General features: G+C 36.5%; 2 protein-coding genes across 4 annotated transcripts; one reads left to right on the top strand and one right to left on the bottom strand.

Moving 5' to 3' along the window:
* Positions 1 to 376: 376 nt before the first annotated feature.
* On the top strand, positions 377 to 16857 carry LOC127414181 (sphingosine-1-phosphate lyase 1-like). 2 transcript variants are annotated; one of them, XM_051651983.1, is made up of 14 exons: positions 377 to 545; positions 5158 to 5323; positions 6143 to 6210; positions 6852 to 6999; positions 7210 to 7289; positions 7470 to 7598; positions 8594 to 8682; positions 9238 to 9346; positions 9475 to 9573; positions 9720 to 9866; positions 10099 to 10337; positions 10543 to 10689; positions 12213 to 12333; positions 14767 to 16857. In XM_051651983.1, the coding sequence occupies exons 1-14, from the start codon at positions 534 to 536 to the stop codon at positions 14929 to 14931; spliced, it is 1719 nt and encodes a 572-aa protein (XP_051507943.1). In that variant the 5' UTR covers positions 377 to 533; the 3' UTR covers positions 14932 to 16857. The 2 variants fall into 2 exon arrangements, with proteins under 2 accessions (XP_051507943.1, XP_051507942.1); XM_051651982.1 differs by lacking the exon at positions 377 to 545 and adding an exon at positions 4585 to 4757.
* Positions 16858 to 17358: 501 nt separating this feature from the next.
* Positions 17359 to 19787, bottom strand: LOC127414086 (pterin-4-alpha-carbinolamine dehydratase-like). Of its 2 annotated transcripts, XM_051651819.1 has the most exons (4): positions 19680 to 19706; positions 19048 to 19179; positions 18766 to 18846; positions 17359 to 17970 (listed from the first exon to the last, which is right to left on the bottom strand). In XM_051651819.1, the coding sequence occupies exons 1-4, from the start codon at positions 19680 to 19682 to the stop codon at positions 17878 to 17880; spliced, it is 309 nt and encodes a 102-aa protein (XP_051507779.1). In that variant the 5' UTR covers positions 19683 to 19706; the 3' UTR covers positions 17359 to 17877. The 2 variants fall into 2 exon arrangements, with proteins under 2 accessions (XP_051507779.1, XP_051507780.1); XM_051651820.1 differs by lacking the exon at positions 19048 to 19179 and having other exon boundaries at positions 19680 to 19787.
* Positions 19788 to 21082: the final 1295 nt, after the last annotated feature.

The raw sequence follows: 21082 nt of genomic DNA, 5'->3' as shown, positions 1-21082 counted from the left end.
TAGTCATAATTATTATGTAGGCCTATCATTAGTAAAAGTACTTCACATTATTTAAGATATAATACAAAAAAAATTATTAGCCTATTTTATTATTATTATTATTATTATTATTATTATTACTGTATGTGTGCTCTCTTTTGGGACCAGTGTTTTGTCATAATAAGAATTTAAATCCTCATTGTAATTGTGTTTTTTGGAGAAAATAAAAACGGGGGAAAGCGTGACGAATATGTCGTCTGAGCAACGTCAGGACGATGGACTTTCACAGATTCTGATATCATCTGCGCTAGCTTAACCCCTTAATGAACGACGTTTTCCACATGTGAAGATCTGCGAAAGCAAGAACACGCCTGAAAGCAAATCGCGTTCTCTTTCACTTCCTGATACATGGTTGCGCCTCTGATTGTGTCACGCAACGGGGCATTTGCTCTCAAAACAAGTCCAATAAAGGTCTTTTAAGCTTTCTTCACTATTTCTTCTCAAGAAGTTGAAGAATCGACATTTTTAGACAGGGAGTAACCTTGGCAAACAAAATGGACCACATGGTGAGTGGGCATGGTGTCAATTACAAAATCATCTCTGCTTTAAACAAAAACAATTTGCTCCAGGTATCTAAACAAATGAGTAGGTTACAATGATACAAGCGGCACGTGAACTGCTTTTTATAGCTGGTGGAAAGCTTATAGAATTTAGAATAAGAGCATCATGTCTGGTGAGATCCATTGTATTTAGAACTATAACAGTGTTGCAATGTAACAGAACTAGAGCTGATGATGAGAAAACTTTCAGGTTCAGTTGAAACATATAAGTGAATCTTATCATGATTATAATTTATTATATAACATTATATGAAATTCAACGTCCACTTGAAGTGTTTGAAATCGATTAACAGTTTCTGTGATTACAGGGAAATAAACATTAGCTGGTCATGATGCTGTCCTACGTAGTTCTTGAATATTTATTTATTTTTTTACTATGAACAGCTCAGTTTGTAGTTTAATACTACTATGAATGGTTGTTGTATTGTCTGTGTACAACAACCAGGTGCAAAGAGGGAACATTTTTATGTTGGAATATTTTATTGTATGCTTGTTGATCAGAAGGCTTCCTGTGACACTCTAACACAGAGGAAGGGCTATTCTTAACGAGGTACAATAGGGGCAGTGGACAGATCTGTTTTGACTGCTGCTTAACTGCCTCTGCTGAGACTGTTTTGTAACTTTAATTTGATGCTCGCATGATGCAGTATTTTATTTAATGTGTGATAATGAAAGTCAGGCTCTATTAAAGAATTAAGGAAAAGACATCATTGTTTTTTTCTTTTCTTTATCTATAACTGGTTACATTAGACAGAACCAAATTTCATTACTCATTTAGTACGCCACATTGTTTCTTTTCTTAAGCACTTCATCATATATGTCTCACAGGACGCATTACTGGAGATTAGGGCTGCAACTAATAATTATTTTGATAATCGATTAATCTAACGATTATTCGACTATTCTGCGATCATTGCAACAATTAATCATTAGCTCTTAATCGATTATTCAGCTTGTGCCCCTACTTAAAAGGTTGTATTAAACGTGCTTACTAACAATTAAGAGGACAAAATCATCTTTTAAAAATACCTCTAAATGACATTCACTGAATTAAAGGGAAAAAATACTTTTTATTAAGTTTAATTCAGTAAAGAAATTAACTGCAAAAAAAAAAAAAAAAAAAAAATATTGTTATTAAGTGTTTTTGTCTTTGTTTTCCATTTAAAATTGTCTAAAAATCCTTAAAACAAGATACATTTACTTGAGAAGCAACAGATAAGATATTTAGACTTGCTTTAAGAGAATGTATCTTAAATATAAGTGTATTTGAGGGCCTGGGTAGCTCAGCGAGTAAAGACGCTGACTACCAACCCTGGAGTCCTGAGTTCAAATCCAGGGTGTGCTGAGTGACTCCAGCCAGGTCTCCTAAGAAACCATATTGGCCTGGTTGCTAGGGAGGGTAGAGTCACATGGGGTAACCTCCTCATGGTCGCTGTAATGTGGTTCACTCTCGGTGGGGCGTGTGGTGAGTTGTGCGTGGATGCCGCGGAGAATAGCATCCTATGTCTCTGCGGTAACGTGCTCAACAAGCCATGTGATAAGATGCACAGATTGACAGTCTCGGACATGGAGGCAACTGAGATTCGTCCTCCGCCACCTGGGTTGAGGTTAGTCACTATGCCACCTTGAGGACTTAGAGCGCATTGGGAATTGGGCGTTCCATATTGGGTAGAAAAAATATCTTATATGTCAGATGAATGCATCTTTTTTTAAAGGATTTTTTTATATTTTAAAATATTTGTATTTTTAATATTATATTCAACATTCTCCAATAACAATTTTTTCTTCTACAGTATAGCTGCTAAAGAAAATGTACATTGTTTTAAAGGAGTTTAAGATATTTATATTGGAAAACAAGCCAAAACAAAAACAAATCAAAAATGTATTTTGTTGCAGTGTATAATGGGGCGAAGACTACCCTCTCTCACCTTTCTGTTCACTTCAATCCATCTTTAACTCTCTCAAAAAAAAAAAAACTCTCTCTTATTAATAAAGCTGCGTATTGCCAATTTTCTTCACGATAAGAAACGCACAGTGACACATATATTATGATTCAATAAGTTGTGAGCCATCACGTTATAATCTAGCTGCATTAAGCGTGCGCGCTCGAGGGACGAGCATCCCCGCTAAAGAGTGTGCATCAGCAGGGTGCAGTATCAGTCTCTCCCCCTTAGATCGGGACATTCGTGCAACTCATAGAAGTGGTGCTGACTGCACAGAGAAATGCCAGTTTCGGAGTGTGTAGTTATTTACATGATCTGCTTCTGTAGTATTTGAACTTTAATAAAGATATAATGCATTAAATATAACTGCATTTAAGATGTAACGCCGTGGTGTTTCCAAGTTTTGCTCCAGCTCCACTTATTCCTCAATGAGAGTGCTTCTGTATTTACTTATTTTGTATTTTTGCATTATTATTCCCTCATACTTTGCGATCTACATCATCTGAAGCTGTTTGGACAGTGTAGGGTGCATCTGGACTGTGAGCTGTGTAATTCTTCCACTCCTCAGTCAGGTGTGAACTGCAGTGATGCTCTCGCGCGTCATCATTAGAGTTTAATATAATCTCATGTTACGTTAAATGATCAAATGATTATTTGCCAACCAAAAAATTTTGTAGACAATTTTTTATTGTCGACGTTGTTGATAACGTCGACTAATCATTTCAGCCCTACTGGAGATATTTCTTTCTGTCTGTTTCTCTTTTATAAAGTTGAACATTTCCATTAGAAACATGAGCTCTTTTATACTGAACAAAGGACAAATAATCAACGCTTGGCTAGGGAGGGTGCGAGTCTGCAGTACACAAGGTGGCTGAAAACGTGCTTAGTGGCCACAACACATTGGCAAATGATTTTTTGTCTTATGGTCATTTTTTTTTTTTTTTTTTTAAGTATATTTGTCCAAGTGTTATCTTACATTTTACAGAAGATATGTTGTATAACTAAGCAGACGTGTGCAACCATTCATCTCTTGTGCAATGTGTCTCAGCACTCTCTGCCTTTTGCCCCAAGATAACATTGTGTAATCACAGTGTTTTATGACAGATTATGCTTGGAATACTGGCAGGCTGTCTATAGGTCATGTTACATAAGAGTGATAGGGATGCTGTCTTTAAAGATCTGGGATCATTGCAAATGAGTTTCCACATTTCACACTTTTGTTTTATTTGGATCCTGAATGTATGATGTGCATCAGTCCTTATCAGAGTTTCAGCTGCTAATTTACACGACCTGTTTACCTGCTCCACACTGCTTTACTTAGCAAACCCTGCTAAACCTGTCGGGGATCTTGTCATGGACTCAAAATTTCATTCAGGGGGTGGCGTTTTGCTCAGGGATGGCAATGCACAGAATGCCTGATTCCTTAATTATCTCTTTGATGACAGTGCATACTGCCAGAGCCATTCATTATCTCCTTGACAAAATTATATATATATATATATATATATATATATATATATATATATATATATATATATAAACATACCCTTTAAAGTCCTTTTATTTGTCTATCCTAATTACAAGTCAGTCATTGTTCTACTGTAATGTTCCAAGTAGAACAATTTACTGTGTTCTTTATGTACAAGAAGTATGATTTGCAAGGGTTTTGCAGAAGCATTGTTGTAGCCTACTTGTAGCCATATTAAAATTAGTTTTTTACCTGGAGTTCTTATCAGAAGAACTGTTATTTCTTTAAGCATTGCAGTTACTGGGAGATGACGTGCTCAAATGAATATGGTTAGCTAAGACTTTCTTCTGTAACCCTTTAGGCTTTCCTGTGTGCTGTTATGGCAGTGCTGTTGGGACACAATCTGTACTGTTATCAAGCAGGACCTCATAGTGCTGTAAAAATGAGTGACTGTGAAATCTGTCCACCAACAAACAGATATGCTTCATTTTACTGCCTGTATAAGTGACATAAACTATCAGTTTATAAATATGGACTTTTCTGTATAATGGACTGGTAGCACTTATTTAAGGCATAGGGCATAGTTTGTTGCACAGACAATCTCTCATAATGAAAAAGGTGTGGCCAGAGGGAACAGTATCTCATAAGGTGAAAGTAGCTGTCTACTAAGCTGTCCTGGATTCTTGTGGGCGAAGTTAGTCATAGTCCAAGCTATTGAGAAGATTAAGTATGACTCAGTCTGCTATAGTGAGTATTGTATTGTCATTTGGAATGATTTTATTGGTATTTTATTTTTCATTTGATATAAGCTGTCTTAAGGCATTATACTACTCTGGGTAATAGATTTGCAACTTGTTTGTAGGTAGTTACACTTCAATCAGTGCCTAAACCTGTTTGTTTAACCTTCTGTCAATATTCCTTGGCCACTGATTATTTGTATCTGCTGCTTGTTAATAGGAACTGCAGGTAAGGGTCAGTTCTTGCTCTCTGTATGCATGTTCGTCTTTACATCCTCTAAAACATCTTTCAGTTGATTACTCCTCCGACATTTGGGTTAATTTTACAAATCCGAACACTTTCATCAGTACCAGTACTTCAGTCTATATGCACTGATTGTAACTGCAGTATTGCTCCTTTCCCCATGCAGAGTGCCTTGGAGGTGTATAAGGAGATTTTACTGCTGTACATAGAGGAGGCGAGGCGCTATGTAAACTCTCAGTGTGATGGTCTGGAGCCATGGCAGATCATTGTGACCACTTTGCTGTCCACCCTCAGTGCAGTGTGGCTAAAAGGCTTCCTTTTCCAACAGGAGAGTAAGTCATTTGCTAGTTTTCTTTTTTTAATTTTTTTTATCAAGACGTCTTTGAAAGTCTGATAAGGAAGCCTAAATTGTGCTTTGCATCAGACATATCACAGAATATGTTTTCAGGTGCATAGTGAGTTACTTTACTTGTGTTATTAAGAAGTATCTTTATAAGCCAACCTTGAAAAACAATAAAAATAAACTTTGTCTCTTTTTTTCCCATGTGTTTTCTCATTCATAAGCTACTGTTGATATGGACACTTTGAATGAAAACAACAATCTGAGACAGCATTATGTTGTGAGCTAATTGTAACAAATGATGCAAAGCCTGTGACATTGTCATTCAGTGGTATTCTTCAGCCAGGAAGTTTTAGACAAAGTCGCAAAAATTAGTGTCAAGGCCACTTTAACAATAACAAAATCTGTGGCACTTCATAAGGTACATAAGATGCTGTTGATTAAGACACATAATTTTTTTTTTTCTATTTCTGTGTATTTTGATTAATTGTTCCATGTTACGGTTGAGTCATCTTCAAAAACCATTAAAAAATCATGAAAATACATGACCTGAGGAAAAAAGCATGCATTTACTTTCTCATATATCAGTCTCATTGTACATCATAAAATACTAAGTATAGTGTTTAAAACATTAGATTTCTCACACTTCTCTTTATTCTCAATTGAAAATAAGAGAACAGTCTCTGGCAGTTAAGGGGCTGAAATTTGACAGAGCAACTTACATTTAGGAAAAAGAAAATAAAAATGTTCTAGTGGAGATTCATGTCGCATCCACACCACAGTTTGTTCATTTTTTAAAAATGTTTTCTAGGTCTGCTGTCAAGAGTAAAGAAGCAATTCTTCAAACTGATCAGAAAAATCCCGTTTGTCAGAGCAACAGTAAGCATCTTGTGGTTTTCTAGTTCCCTTTCTCCCTGAAATTCTCCAGACTTTTCATTCTGACTCACTGATGGGTGATTAAGTCACCACTGTCACACTGAAGGGGAAATGAAATCTCTGACACACTTTTAAATATAACCATGTGATAATATCAGGGTTTATCTTGAGTCAGTTGCCTGAACGTAACATTCCAGTCAGAACAGATTTGAATCTTTTGTCGTTTTATATATTTACTGGCATCTAACCAGTGATAGTTCACCCAAAAATGAAAATATTTTGCTCTCGTTCATGTTGTTCCAAATTCATATGATTTTTTTATTCAGTGAATGTTAAAATGTTAGGAACTGATACCCTCAGTCCCCATTAATTTTCATTGTGTGGAAAAAAGAGCAGCATTAGAATTTCTCCTCATTTGTTCCAAGAAAGAAAGGTAAATGGTTTGGCAAAACATGAGTGAGAAAATGACTGTAGAATTTTCATTATTGGGTTGGGTTATGTCAACAAATACAAATAAATTAATTCTTTAGTTTCTACTTAATTCCTGTATCCTGTCATCTTATTAATTTAATTATCTTTTTTTAAATTATATTTTGAATGATGTACACCTTTTTTTTTCTTCTCCCCCATCTTTCCCTCTTTAGATTCAGAGTCAGCTCAACAAAGCATTGGATGACATGTCAATGAGTCTCTGTACACTGAAGGAAGGCATGAGCTACACAAAACAACTTCCAACACAGGGCCTCACCCACAAACAACTCCTTGACAAAATCAGAGAGTATGAGACACTGAGTGAGTCACCTTGAGTCTGTCCCAACTCCTATTTTTTATAATGATGAAGAGCCCAAAGGGTTTGAGTTTAAATCAAAATTATAGCGTCAGACAGATGTTCTCAGACAGGATCTGCCCATAGGTGTGGGTGCAGTTTTTTACAATTACTTAATTAACCAGGGTGTAACGCCACAGTTGTTCTGTTTAAAGGTTTTATACCTCTGATTCCAGGTGAAGTAGACTGGGCTAAAGGCAAGGTGTCAGGTGCAGTCTACTGGGGAGATGAGAAGCTCACAGATCTACTGGTGAAGGTATAATGTCCCTTTGCAACCCTTTACATCTTGCTATTGCAAGTCTAACAGATGTTTTAATTGTTGTTCACTATAATTATGCATCCAACAAATGATATTGGATATTGCTCACTTTCAACCACAGCTTCTTAGAATAAGGAGTTTCAATAACATTCTGTATTGTGTCTCTCTGTTTTGTAGGTGTATGGTGAATTTGCCTGGACCAACCCGCTCCATCCAGACCTTTTCCCTGGGGTTAGAAAAATGGAGGCAGAAGTGGTGCGGATGGCGTGTGCTCTCTTTAATGGAGGACCAAACTCCTGCGGCACAGTCAGTCATTCTCACTTGCTTTCTTTTAGTGCTGTCTGGAGTTGAGTAGACTATATACCAAGTAGGGCTGTACAATTAATCTGAAAAAGAATGGAGATTACTATTACAGCTGCTGCAATTATCTAAGTGTCAATTACAGAATTCCATTTAGGTCAATTCCCATTTTGCAAAGTTTGCTATTTACAACATGTTTTTTTTTCCAATGGTCGAGCATTTTAAATGATCAATGTCTTGTGTGCATGAATGCAATAGAAAATCAGAGGCATTTACATTAGTCTACAGACCTATCTGTAACCTATGACCGATATGTTGCTTGCATAAAGAAAATGGCATGTAGATTTCTAAAATATGCATTTTACTGTTAATTCTATTCATCAGAATTATTTATCGCAATTACAATATCAAGGGAAATAATTGAAAATTATCGTTTTTGTCATAATCATGCAGCTCTATTAAAATTGTATAAAACTCCCACAAATTACGCCATTATGCAGAAATCTTAGTTTTCCATTTGTTCACTGGCAAAGGCAATTTGTCAAAAGGGTTCTGTTGCACATTTTTTTCAAATACAGTTGTTTGCATGATATACAGTACACTAGCGTTTGAGTGAATAGCCAGAAGTGAAAAGTGCCATGTATTAGTTCCATTTGGGAGAAGTGAAGTTTACATATGTGGGCCGAACAACCACATGGATTTACACTTGGCCAAGTCACGTCTTGTATACTGTACGTCTCAGACCACTCGGATTGCTATATTGGCATTTATACTAGGTCCTTTCCCGTCATTTGGTAAAAATGGATGATGTGACCAAATATAAAGAACCCCATTAAAATTGTAAAAATATACTGTTCCTTAAAGTAATCTCCTGAAATGTATTTGCTTATTTATCAGCCAACTGGAATGAGTGAATTGTATAACATGAAGTTGCCATTTGTCATTAGAGGGATGTTCACTAAAACTGAACCATTTGTTTTGCTTGTTCCTGTCATAAAAAGGTTACTTCGGGTGGAACCGAAAGCATCCTCATGGCATGCAAGGCGTACAGAGACATGGCCCACGAGCGTGGGATCAAACATCCAGAGATGTATGTACTATCGCTGTCTAGACCAAACATTCAGCCTTTCAGTCAAAATACTCTCTTTCTGTTTAGGGTAATCAACAGTGGTTGTCAACCCACACTGTAAACAATATACTATAAATTATAAACAGTTTGCACTACTCAGTTATGTAGAATGTATTAACAATGCAACAGCATGTTGTTTGAAGGTGAAGTGTGTAATTTCTGCACCACTAGCGACACTAAACGGAATTGCAAGAATGCCTGTTTTCAGACAGATTTCCCCAACATTCCCCCTTGTCTGCCATTGGTATGAAAACTGATAGCCCTGCCCCAAACTCGTCAGGCTGTATGGGATGCTCAAACAAACAGAGGAATGTTTTGATTACACCACAAAGCCACAGTGTTTACCTTTCGGGAGAAATCAACCAACGAATGGCTTACTTAGAGTTGTCTTTGCAAACAGGGATTGGAGAACGTATTTAAACATTGATAAAAATGACTCCCTTCACCTTTTAAAGCCAGTTATTTCATTCAGACCTACTGTATAAAGAGATTGTTGTTGTTTTGTCTATGCTGTAGCATTGCACCAGTGAGTGTCCATGCAGCGTTTGACAAAGCAGCACATTATTTTGGGATGAAGCTCATTCACATACCTCTGGACAAGATGACCATGAAAGTCGATGTGAAAGTAATGCTGCCTTAATCACCTAAAATAAACTGACGCATTTTTTATTCCATCAATACCACCAAAATTTGTGATGGTTTAAAACTTGACATCCATTAAGTTTTAATGAGTACCTTTTGCTTTGATCATAGGCCATGAGAAGGGCCATCTCTAAGAACACAGCAATGCTGGTGTGTTCAGCTCCTCAGTTTCCTCACGGAATTATGGACCCTGTGGCAGAAGTTGCAAAGGTAAAGGATGATTTTCTTAACTGAATCCGTTTTAATTTGTTTTTCCAGATCGGCATGTAATCCAATGCTTACAATATGTTTTATATATTAGGCCAAGATGTATTTTGTTCCTTCATTATATGCTTTTTTTTTTTCTTTTTTTTTAGCTGGCAGTAAAATACAACATCCCTTTCCATGTGGATGCATGTTTGGGTGGGTTCCTAATAGTTTTTATGCAAAAGGCTGGTTACAAACTCGATCCTTTTGATTTCCGGGTTAAAGGTGTGACCAGTATCTCAGCTGATACACACAAGGTGAGAACATGACAATGAAAGAAATTATAAATAATTAAATACGTGTTTTCTATATTATGAGAAAAAAATTTTTTTGCCAATGAACTACTGAAATTTGAAATTGAAAGTTGCCATTTAAAGTTCAGGTAGATGTTTAATCTGAAAATAAAATTTTTAACTGATATTTTTATTGTAATCCAAATGTCAGTGCAAAGTTTTTTTATATTCTAAAATGGTGTCTCTGTTCCCACAGTATGGTTATGCCCCTAAAGGCTCCTCAGTGGTGCTCTACAGTGACAGGAAATATCGCCACTATCAGTATTTCGTAGCACCCGATTGGCAGGGAGGAATTTACGCGTCTCCATCCATGGCTGGCTCTCGCCCTGGGGGTATCATTGCTGCCTGTTGGGCTACAATGATGCACATGGGTGAGAACGGATATGTAGAGACCACCAAGAAAATCATTGAGACAGCCCGTAAAATCAAAACAGGGTCAGTAATAATGTAATGTGTAATTGAAAATGGGACATACACAGAAAATGTGTTGGTTTGAATGTACAATCAACCTATGTAAAAATGTTCATGTTGAAGGCAGAATTTGCATGCCATGCAATATATTATGATATCATATAATGGATAGTGTTTGCAGTGAATCTGTTAAGAGAACAGCCTTTTAAAAAGCTCCTTGTCCCCTCAGAATCCATAAAGTGGATGGGGTTTTTGTGTTTGGGGATCCAGAGGTGTCCGTGGTGGCACTAGGCTCCAATGACTTTGATATCTTCCGCTTATCCAATGCACTGACGTCAAAGGGCTGGAATCTCAACACTCTGCAATTTCCATCTAGGTATGGTAAAAAAAAATCTGTTTAGTTGGTTCTTAGTCCAGAATCATTTATATTGGTCTATAAGATTACACTTTTTTTTTTTTTCTCCCCAATTTGGCATGCCCAATTCCGAATGCGCTCTAGGTCTTCGTGGTGGCGTAGTGACTTGCCTCAATCCAGGTGGCAGAGGACGAATTTCAGTTGCCTCTGTGTCTGAGGTCAATCCGCACATCTTATCACGTGGCTTGTTGAGCGTGTTACCGCGGAGACCTAGCCCGTGTGGAGGTTTCACGCTATTCTCCGCGGCATCCACGCGCAACTCACCACATGCTCCACCGAGAGCAAGAACCACCACATTATAGTGACCACGAGGAGGTTAACCCAGCGTGACTCTACCTACCCTAGCAACCGGGCCAATTGGTTGCTTAGGAAGCCTGACTGGAGTCACTCAGCACGCCCTGGATTCGAACGTGTGACTCCAGGTGTGGTAGTCAGCGTCTTTACTTGCTGAGTTACCCAGGCCCCAAAATTACACTTAAACACTCAAAAATCATACAAAGTGTAGTAGCACCCCTTAAATTGCAAAAAAAAAAAAAAAAAAAAAATTGATTTTAGTTCACGGAAAATACAAGAACATCCAAAAAAAAACAAAAAAAAAAACGTTTATTTTAGTTCACGAAAAATACAAGAACATCCAAAAAAAATAAAAAATGTGTTGTGTATGTGTGTGTGTGTGTGTGTGTGTATATATATATATATATATATATATATATATATATATATACTTTTACACCTCTACCATTTTCACAGTATTAAAGAAAAGGAGTAATCATAATTTTTAATTTGCCACAAATACTGTATTTTATTGAACACGGAATATTCCTTTAAAGGGATAGTTCACCCAAAATTTTAAATTCTCTCATCATTTACTCACCCTCATTCCTTCCCAGATGTGTATGACTTTCTTTCTTCTGCAAAACACAAAGTTTTTTAAAAGAAAATGTCAGCACTGTAGGTCCATACAATGCAAGTTAATGGATGCCAACATTTTGATGCTCCAAAAAGCACATAAAGTCAGCATAAAAGTAATCCATACAACTCCAGCGTTTTAATCCATATCTTCAGAAGTGATATGATAGGTGTGGTTGAGAAACAGATACATTTTTAAGTAATTTTTTGCTAGAAATTCTCCCTGCCCAGTAGGGGGCAAAATGCATGAAGAATGTGAATCACCAAAAACACAAGAAGAAAGTGAAAGTTAAAGGGAAGATTGACTGAGCAGTTTGGAGAATTTATATAAAAAAAAAGTTTTTCTCACCCACACCTATCATATCGCTTCTGAAGACCACTGGAGTCTTATGGATTACTTTTATGCTGACTTATTTGAGTTCAGCAGATGAAAGAAAGTCATTTACATCTGGGATGGCATAAGGGTGAGTAAATGATGAAAGAATAGTTGGGTGAACTATTCCTTCAAGAGAAAAAAAGGCACTGATCAGATAAGTTCTTTATAGATCATTTGTTCTTCTGTTGTTCCCTCTCAGCATACATATTTGTGTAACAATGCTGCACACGCAGCCTGGTGTAGCTGAAGAGTTCGTGAATGATGTAAAGAAAGAAGTAGCTATTATCATGAAGAATCCAAAGGAGAAGACCACGGGAATGGTAGGTTTTACAAAAGAAAATTTTTATATATACACACACACACACTCACTACCGGTCAAAAGTTTTGAAACGCTTGACCGAAATGCTTCTCATGATCTTTTGATCTGAAGGCGTATGCTTAAATGTTTGAAATTAGTTTTGTAGACAAAAATATAATTGTGCCACCATATTAATTTATTTCATTACAAAACTATATTAAAAAAAAAAGTTTTTGAAATTGATGACTTGGACCAAATAATAAAGAAAAACAGCCAATAAGTGCCCAACATAGATGGGAACTCCTTCAATACTGTTTTCTAGGCAAAGGGTGACTACTTTGAAGATGCTAAAATATAACACAGTTTTGATTTATTTTGGATTTTGTTTAGTCACAACATAATTCCCATAGTTCCATTTATGTTATTCCATAGTTTTGTTGACTTTACTATTATTCTAAAATGTGAAAAAAAAAATGTATATATACACAGGTGCATCTCAATAAATTAGAATGTCGTGGACAAGTTAATTTATTTCAGTAATTCAACTCAAATTGTGAAACTCGTGTATTAAATAAATTCAGTGCACACAGACTGAAGTAGTTTAAGTCTTTGGTTCTTTTAATTGTGATGATTTTGGCTCACATTTAACAAAAACCCACCAATTCACTATCTCAACAAATTAGAATACATCATAAGACCAATAAAAAAACATTTTTAGTGAATTGTTGGCCTTCTGGAAAGTATGTTCATTTACTGTATATGTACTCAATACTTGGTAGGGGCTCCTTTTGCTTTAATTACTGCCTCAATTCGGCATGGCATGGAGGTGATCAGTTTGTGGCACTGCTGAGGTGGTATGGAAGCCCAGGTTTCTTTGACAGTGGCCTTCAGCTCATCTGCGTTTTTTGGTCTCTTGCTTCTCATTTTCCTCTTGACAATAGCGCATAGATTCTCTATGGGGTTCAGGTCTGGTGAGTTTGCTGGCCAGTCAAGCACACCAACACCATGGTCATTTAACCAACTTTTGGTGCTTTTGGCAGTGTGGGCAGGTGCCAAATCCTGCTGGAAAATGAAATCAGCATCTTTAAAAAGCTGGTCAGCAGAAGGAAGCTTGAAGTGCTCCAAAATTTCTTGGTAAACGGGTGCAGTGACTTTGGTTTTCAAAAAACACAATGGACCAACACCAGCAGATGACATTGCACCCCAAATCATCACAGACTGTGGAAACTTAACACTGGACTTCAAGCAACTTGGGCTATGAGCTTCTCCACCCTTCCTCCAGACTCTAGGACCTTGGTTTCCAAATGAAATACAAAACTTGCTCTCATCTGAAAAGAGGACTTTGGACCACTGGGCAACAGTCCAGTTCTTCTTCTCCTTAGCCCAGGTAAGACGCCTCTGACATTGTCTGTGGTTCAGGAGTGGCTTAACAAGAGGAATACGACAACTGTAGCCAAATTCCTTGACATGTCTGTGTGTGGTGGCTCTTGATGCCTTGACCCCAGCCTCAGTCCATTCCTTGTGAAGTTCACCCAAATTCTTGAATCGATTTTGCTTGACAATCCTCATAAGGCTGCGGTTCTCTCGGTTGGTTGTGCATCTTTTTATTCCACACTTTTTCCTTCCACTCAACTTTCTGTTAACATGCTTGGATACAGCACTCTGTGAACAGCCAGCTTCTTTGGCAATGAATGTTTGTGGCTTACCCTCCTTGTGAAGGGTGTCAGTGATGGTCTTCTGGACAACTGTCAGATCAGCAGTCTTCCCCATGATTGTGTAGCCTAGTGAACCAAACTGAGAGACCATTTTGAAGGCTCAGGAAACCTTTGCAGGTGTTTTGAGTTGATTAGCTGATTGGCATGTCACCATATTCTAATTTGTTGAGATAGTGAATTGGTGGGTTTTTGTTAAATGTGAGCCAAAAATCATCACAATTAAAAGAACCAAAGACTTAAACTACTTCAGTCTGTGTGCATTGAATTTATTTAATACACGAGTTTCACAATTTGAGTTGAATTACTGAAATAAATTAACTTTTCCACGACATTCTAATTTATTGAGATGCACCTGTGTGTGTGTGTGTGTATATATATATATATATATATATATATATATATATATATATATATATATATATATAAAGAATATGTGTTTCAAAACTTTTGACTAGTAGTGTGTATGTATATGTATGTGTGTGTGTGTGTGTGTGTGTATGTATATATATATTTATTTATTTTTTTGGAACACTCAAAGTTCATGTGGAAATGGGCTGTCCTGATTTGATGACATATTGCACATTACTTGGCAAAAAAATCTTTAGATACCTTTTTTTTTTTTCTGTCTAAATGGTCATTGTCCATTGTCCAGTTCAGTCTATTTGTGCATGTACAGACTTGCCTGATAAACCCTAATGAAGTAGCCATTGTTAACTCTGTATTCCTCTTCTATGTTTTAGGGAGCCATCTATGGCATGGCCCAGTCTATTCCTGACCGGTCAATGGTTGCCGAAGTCTCACAAGGCTTTTTGGACTGCCTCTATAGCACTGAGGTGCCCAAGATACAAAGCAAGCACCACAAAAATCATAAGAACCACATGAATGGCAACTCCAAATTGCACTGAGATGGACTGTCAGCTGGCTGAAAGGATGCTCACCACAATCATCTAATCATTTACTTGTTTGTCCTTCATTCAGTCGTCTATTTACAACTAACTAGTTCATGTATAAGCCATAGTCGCCTGATTTTTTGCATTTGTGACTGAGGACCATCAGTATCCTCTTTATAGTTCTAAAAACTTTAAAGGGAGCTGCACAAGTATATTTGTGGGTCTGTAAAGGTTCTGGGACATTTTAGTCTAATTTTGGTGACCGAGTGCAGTTTTACTATAGTTTAATTTCTTCAATTTCTCATTCATTTTTTTATGACACTCCCACCAATACAGTTTGAAGTATTTTCTGACACTTAAATCTCAGGATACCAGTGCACAACATAACCACAATTATTTTATATCTGATACATCTGTTTTTTTGTTTTTTTTTCACAATCTAAATTGATCGTTTCCAGGAATTAAGAATGACAGATTTGGATAAAATCAAAATAATACTGACATAGACTAAAGCCACTATTCCCAGTATCTCCTTGTCAAAAGGGACTTGAAAAATATAATCATTTTAGGAAGGTAGTACTGCTACTGCTCAGAGGAACCAGTATTGCTAATGTTTTAATTTTATTATTTTTAATTCCCCAGAGTTAGCATAGAATCAGTGCAATTTGAAAGCCCATTCTCAAAAAAATCATCTCACTTTAGAAACAGAATCTCACTGATTTTAAATTACATGTGGCAAATGATATCAGGGCACAACTTCACAAATTTGTCAAGCATTTGCTTCAGGCTGTGTAGTTCAACTACATTTCCTGGTTCTACACTTGACAATTTCCCATCCATTGTTTATATATATATATATATATATATATATATATATATATATATATATATATATATATATAATATATATAATATAATATAATAAATATATATATATATATATTACCTTTCACCCTATCTACCTCAGATCTTGTTCCAAACAATTGTACTTTTATTCATTGACTGCTTCCCCTTTTTTTTCTCGATCTTGAGTATTGTCACTTAAGTGGATGTTGTGTTCCCTAGTTTGATCATCAGTCAATGACATGCTCCAGGTTATGGTACAGTTAGCGATAACAGTTTTCAGGGAATAGAAGTCAGAAAACTGCATCCCTTGATTCATGAATTTCATATGATGATGTTTTGTTGTGTTTGTTTGGGATCTTTGTTCCGGTTCAAAACATCTGAATGACAGCTTAGCCCTGGAACAGCAAAAAGGGAAATACATTTTTTCATGAAGGGAGAGTCTGGGATATAAGAAAGTGATGAAATGGTACCATAGAAACATCACACCAGATCTTGTCAGCAATGTAATCCCTTGTTGTAAGCACTCATAATATTTGTGACCACTGTGTGTGTTTTATATTGTAAATCACTAATATATAACTAATGTCTCATATTTCAATATTTGTTTTTATCATCTTTTTGAGGGCTTCACTGGCGTGGGGGCAATGCAGTGTCCAGGGCAGTCTTGTATGTAGGATACCACTGTAGTACAGTGTAGTTTCAACAACTGTAACATAATTTAGACTAAGGCATAGTTGTGGATATTTGTCAAACAATTGCCCTTCTTGCCAAAATGAAAGCATTTTATGTCTCCATGCAATAATTCTGTAATTACTGTAACTACCTGAAACCGAGGCACCTTGATCTCCTGAACTTTTAAAGCATTGCAAAGTTTGGTTATATACTACTGTAAGGTTATGGTTGTATAAAGCACAAAAGCAACTGCATTCACCTATATGCCTTTCACAGACGGTCATGGTGTGTGCTATTATGTTATCAAAGTAGCTACATCAGCCTCAGGGACTAGGCCTTTACCACATCATGCAATCCATTTCAATTTTATCCTGTAATGTTTTTTTGTTCCTATATAAATCAATAAAAGTTTACTTAAAAATCTGTTTGACAGAATTATAATATCTTGATGATAATTCAAGTTTAAATGTGCACTCAGTAATTTCTTTCCTTATTAAAAAAAGATTTACACCTAAAGAAATTACTGTCAATTTTGAAACGTATATATTCATGATGACTCACATGAGATAAAGACTCCAGTCATATCAGTAACCTTATAAAAGCTGTTTTATTCTACATTGATAGGGTCCCCTTATGGGGGCTGCTGTTAGGATCACATGACCAGCCGAATACTCATGTGATCCCACAACACATGCACTATGTAAAATAAATGTATTTTCTAAGAATACCGCTATGACTGAATTCTTCATCTCATGTGAGTTTACATTATTTTAAACATTTTATTCAAAAGAAGCCTACTGTTCATCTTTTATGGTAACATTTTCCTGTATAACAGTATGTCCCCACAGTTCCTAGATAACTGAAGATAAAAGATTGGCAAGTTTTGAAATAGCATTTGGAAAAATGGCAAGTTTTTGTGCCATAGACTTTAATGTATAATGATTAAACAGTAGGCAAGTGATTTGACAGATAATCGATTGATCTCACAAAGTCAATGTTGGCAAATGTTTACTGTTTAATACATTTCATTGTTGAGGAACTAAGTCTGCCATTTAATCACTGGATCCTGTAAGCGGGATAACAGATCTCAGACTTTTCCCACATCAACAACAAAACAAAGGCACCATAAATTTTGAAAATTTTTGAAATAAAAAATACAATAGGCCATATAACACAGTTATACATAGTGCTTCACTTGGTCTCTTTAGTGTTCTTTAAAATGTTTATATTCCGTGGATGTGAAATGACTTAAGACAAAAGTTCTCCTAACCACTCCATTAATACTTCTTGGGAAAGGATTAATAGTAACAGGCAGACTTGTAGGAGACTACACAGTCAAAACTGATAGTGAAAATCATGTTGCATGAAGTCCGTTTTTTTTTTGGTCCAGATTTACAAGCTGCTGAGAGGTCATCTGACAAGCTCTATTGAGAGAGGGTTCACTCAAAGGACTGAGGCTTGATCTATGAAGGTTGCAAGGGTGATGTCACGCTGTGAGAGTCCTCCACACTCATGAGTACTCAGAGTGATCTGAACCTACAAGAGAGGAAACATGAAATCAAAATGGATCCTTCTTACTCTTTACAAAACTACTTAAAAAACTGAGCCTATATAAACTACCTTTTTAACTACTTAAAAAAACTGATAAACGTCACCAAGCCAAACAAATTTTTCAATCCCTCCCCTACTACCACCTGCCAAATAGATACAACTTTTCATGATCAAATCAAATCCATGTTGATATCGAGTCCTGTCCGACATTTTTTTCCTTGTTGAATTTACTCTTTCACTCTGAAATAACATAAGTAAAATAGGTTGCGAACACAAGGTCGGGCAGTTTGATCTGGGTCAAATTAACCATGGTTACACTATAGTAATATTATTGTAAACATGTTTTTTTATTTTGTTATGGAAGTCATAGTTTTAATGCAATTAACAATGGTGTTACTACAGTAATATGGTGTTAATATAGTAACCAAGTTTAATTTTGTGGTTACTGTGGTAAAACCATGGTTATTTTTTGTGGGCAAGGTTAGGGTTAGATTTAGGGAAAGGGGCTGGTGTAGGGTGTCTGTGGGTCTATAAATAATCACAGTAAAGAAACTGCAGTGATGTCACTGTACAGTATGTTAATATTTAATTAGGGGTGCAAATAGTGTCTGCCATTTAACACTATTTGTATTTAGTGCAGAGATGCTTTTTGTTGCTATTTACACTTAGTGCAACTAACCTCTGCCTTAGAAATTCCGCACTTCCACTGCACTCCCAGCCCAAATCACTTCAGACAAAAATATGAAGATGGTGTACTGACAACCCTTGTTATCCGTTTACCTTATTATACACATTAAACCATTCAGGGTGATGATCCATTTTTTCAGCCTGTAGTGCTACTCTGGACATGAAGCCAAAAGCCTAAAGGGAAAACAATGTTATCCTCTTAACCTAATGTGAAAGATTTGTTGTGTAGCACTGTGCATACATAATTTCAATATGACAATAGTGTAATGCAGGAGGCTGTTAATCCATTATCATTATGGATTGGTGAATGATTTGTATACTTTGAATAGTTGTATAGCTAATCTACTCTCTTGGCAGCTTTACAGATGTGATTACTTGGTTGAAGTCTTTGAAGAGGAACTCCTTGTAAATGGCATCCCTCCCCACCACCTCCACCCACTGAGCACTCCTCAGCATGGGGAGGAGGTGCTCCCTCTCCTCCATAGTAAGAATCTGAATTTTCCCTGACTGAACCAAGAGTATATTGCGTCAGAGAGGTTGTGTAAACAGATGTCAGTCTGTAATGAATGAAGCTCCAACACTGACATCAACAGGTCTCTTAGCAACAGCTTTAATCTCTTAATTTAAAGCTTTAATACTGCTGCATGAACAGACACAACATGAAGGAAAGAAGGAGGTAAACGCTTGAAGGCTTGAAATAGAGCACAAGTGACTGTATATAAACAAAAAACAGAGCGAAATATGTTGATATGAAACCTATATAACTTAGTTTTGAGAAAATCTACGAACAATGTGTTATGGCAAATTAAATTCGTATAATAAGCAAATAAAACGTCAGATGCACACAAACTGATAATACAAATTATACGTAAAGTGTACGTGCAATTGTTTGTAGCCATGTAATGCAATTATTTACAAAAGGTTTGACTTATACAAAAAAAAGACTATAAAAGTGACTGCCAGTCTACATTCTATAAAATTCAAAAAAATGTTGTTATGATTCTTACCATGTTGCGGTGCGTGCAGCGCTCCCCTTGTCTCGTGCTTCGCCAAACCACAGGCACAGCGCGAGCAGCTGGAATTCAACCTGTAAGCATGTGGTGAAGGGATATCTCATGAATATTAATTAGGTTTCGTGATTGGGCGCTCCTGAAACGTTTCCAAGCAACGCCAGGATAATCTATTTACTATTCATAAACTGAGCCTACGGGCCCTGTTGTGGGCGGCTGTCCTCATATGAGCCTGAACATAAATACGGCTAGATAAGAAATAATCCTGAGAAGAGACTTAAGAGCAATTTGGAAGAGAGGAAGAAATATGGAATTCATTGCAAAGAAACTGCAGGGGGCTATCACGTACATAGAAGAATGGTCATATAAATGGGGTTTTACATTTTCAGTTGACAAGACAAAGACAATGTTCTTCACAAGAAAATAATTGGTAGTGAGGTAAAACTAAAATTATATAATAAAGAATTGGAAAGAGTGAAGCACTTTAAGTTTCTAGGGTTATGGTTTGATGAAAGAATTGCATGGGTAGTACATATTCAGAAAATATTGGACAAATGTAAGTACTAAATGTAATGAGGTGTTTAGGAAGCGAATTGGGGGCAGACACGACTGCTTTGAGGGCCATAAACAGTGGATTAATTAGATCAGTATTAGATTATGATTGTATGGTGTATGGATCAGCAGACACATCTCTCAAAAAGTTAGATAATATGTAATTTCAGGCTTTGAGATTGTGTAAAGGTGCATTTAAAACAACCCCAACAGCAGCATTATAGGTAGAAATTGGAGAAATGCCACTAGAAATTAGAAGGATTCAGCTACCACTGAATTACTGGGTTAATTTACAGGGTCATAGTCAAGATCATCCAACACAAGACTCTTTAAAATCTTGTTGGGAAAAGGAGAAGAGAGAAGCAAAAATATTTGGATGGACAGTGACACAGAAAGCAACAGAACTTAAAGTAGATCAGTTAAACATTAGTCTAACAGTGCCATTACCAACAATACAACCTTGGATACTTCCTGACGCCACAGTAGATTTTTACAATGTTAGAAAAGAAGAACAAGGATAGGGAGTTTAATTCACATGCCATACAGACACATATTGATAATTACCACAGTTACGTCCAGATCTACACAGATGCATCAAAGAGTATAGTTAATAAAATATTTCACATCTCAGTAGGGGAAAGGATCAGTGAAGGATTATCAGTTTATACAGGAGAAATGCTTGCAATATTGTTAGCAGTACAGTGGACAGAGGATGCAAGACCACTGAGAGCAATCATTTGTTCAGACTCAAGCTCATCACTAAGTTTACAGTACAGTCATTCAGACAGCAGACCAGACATTTTGATAGCAATACAACAAACATTATACAGAATTAAAATTATGGGACT

This window comes from Myxocyprinus asiaticus, chromosome 23 (genome assembly GCF_019703515.2).
Source record: "Myxocyprinus asiaticus isolate MX2 ecotype Aquarium Trade chromosome 23, UBuf_Myxa_2, whole genome shotgun sequence".
In the NCBI taxonomy this organism is placed as follows: Eukaryota; Metazoa; Chordata; class Actinopteri; order Cypriniformes; family Catostomidae; genus Myxocyprinus; species Myxocyprinus asiaticus.
Note: the sequence above shows the minus strand (reverse complement) of the source record. Positions and strands in the feature narration are given on the sequence as shown.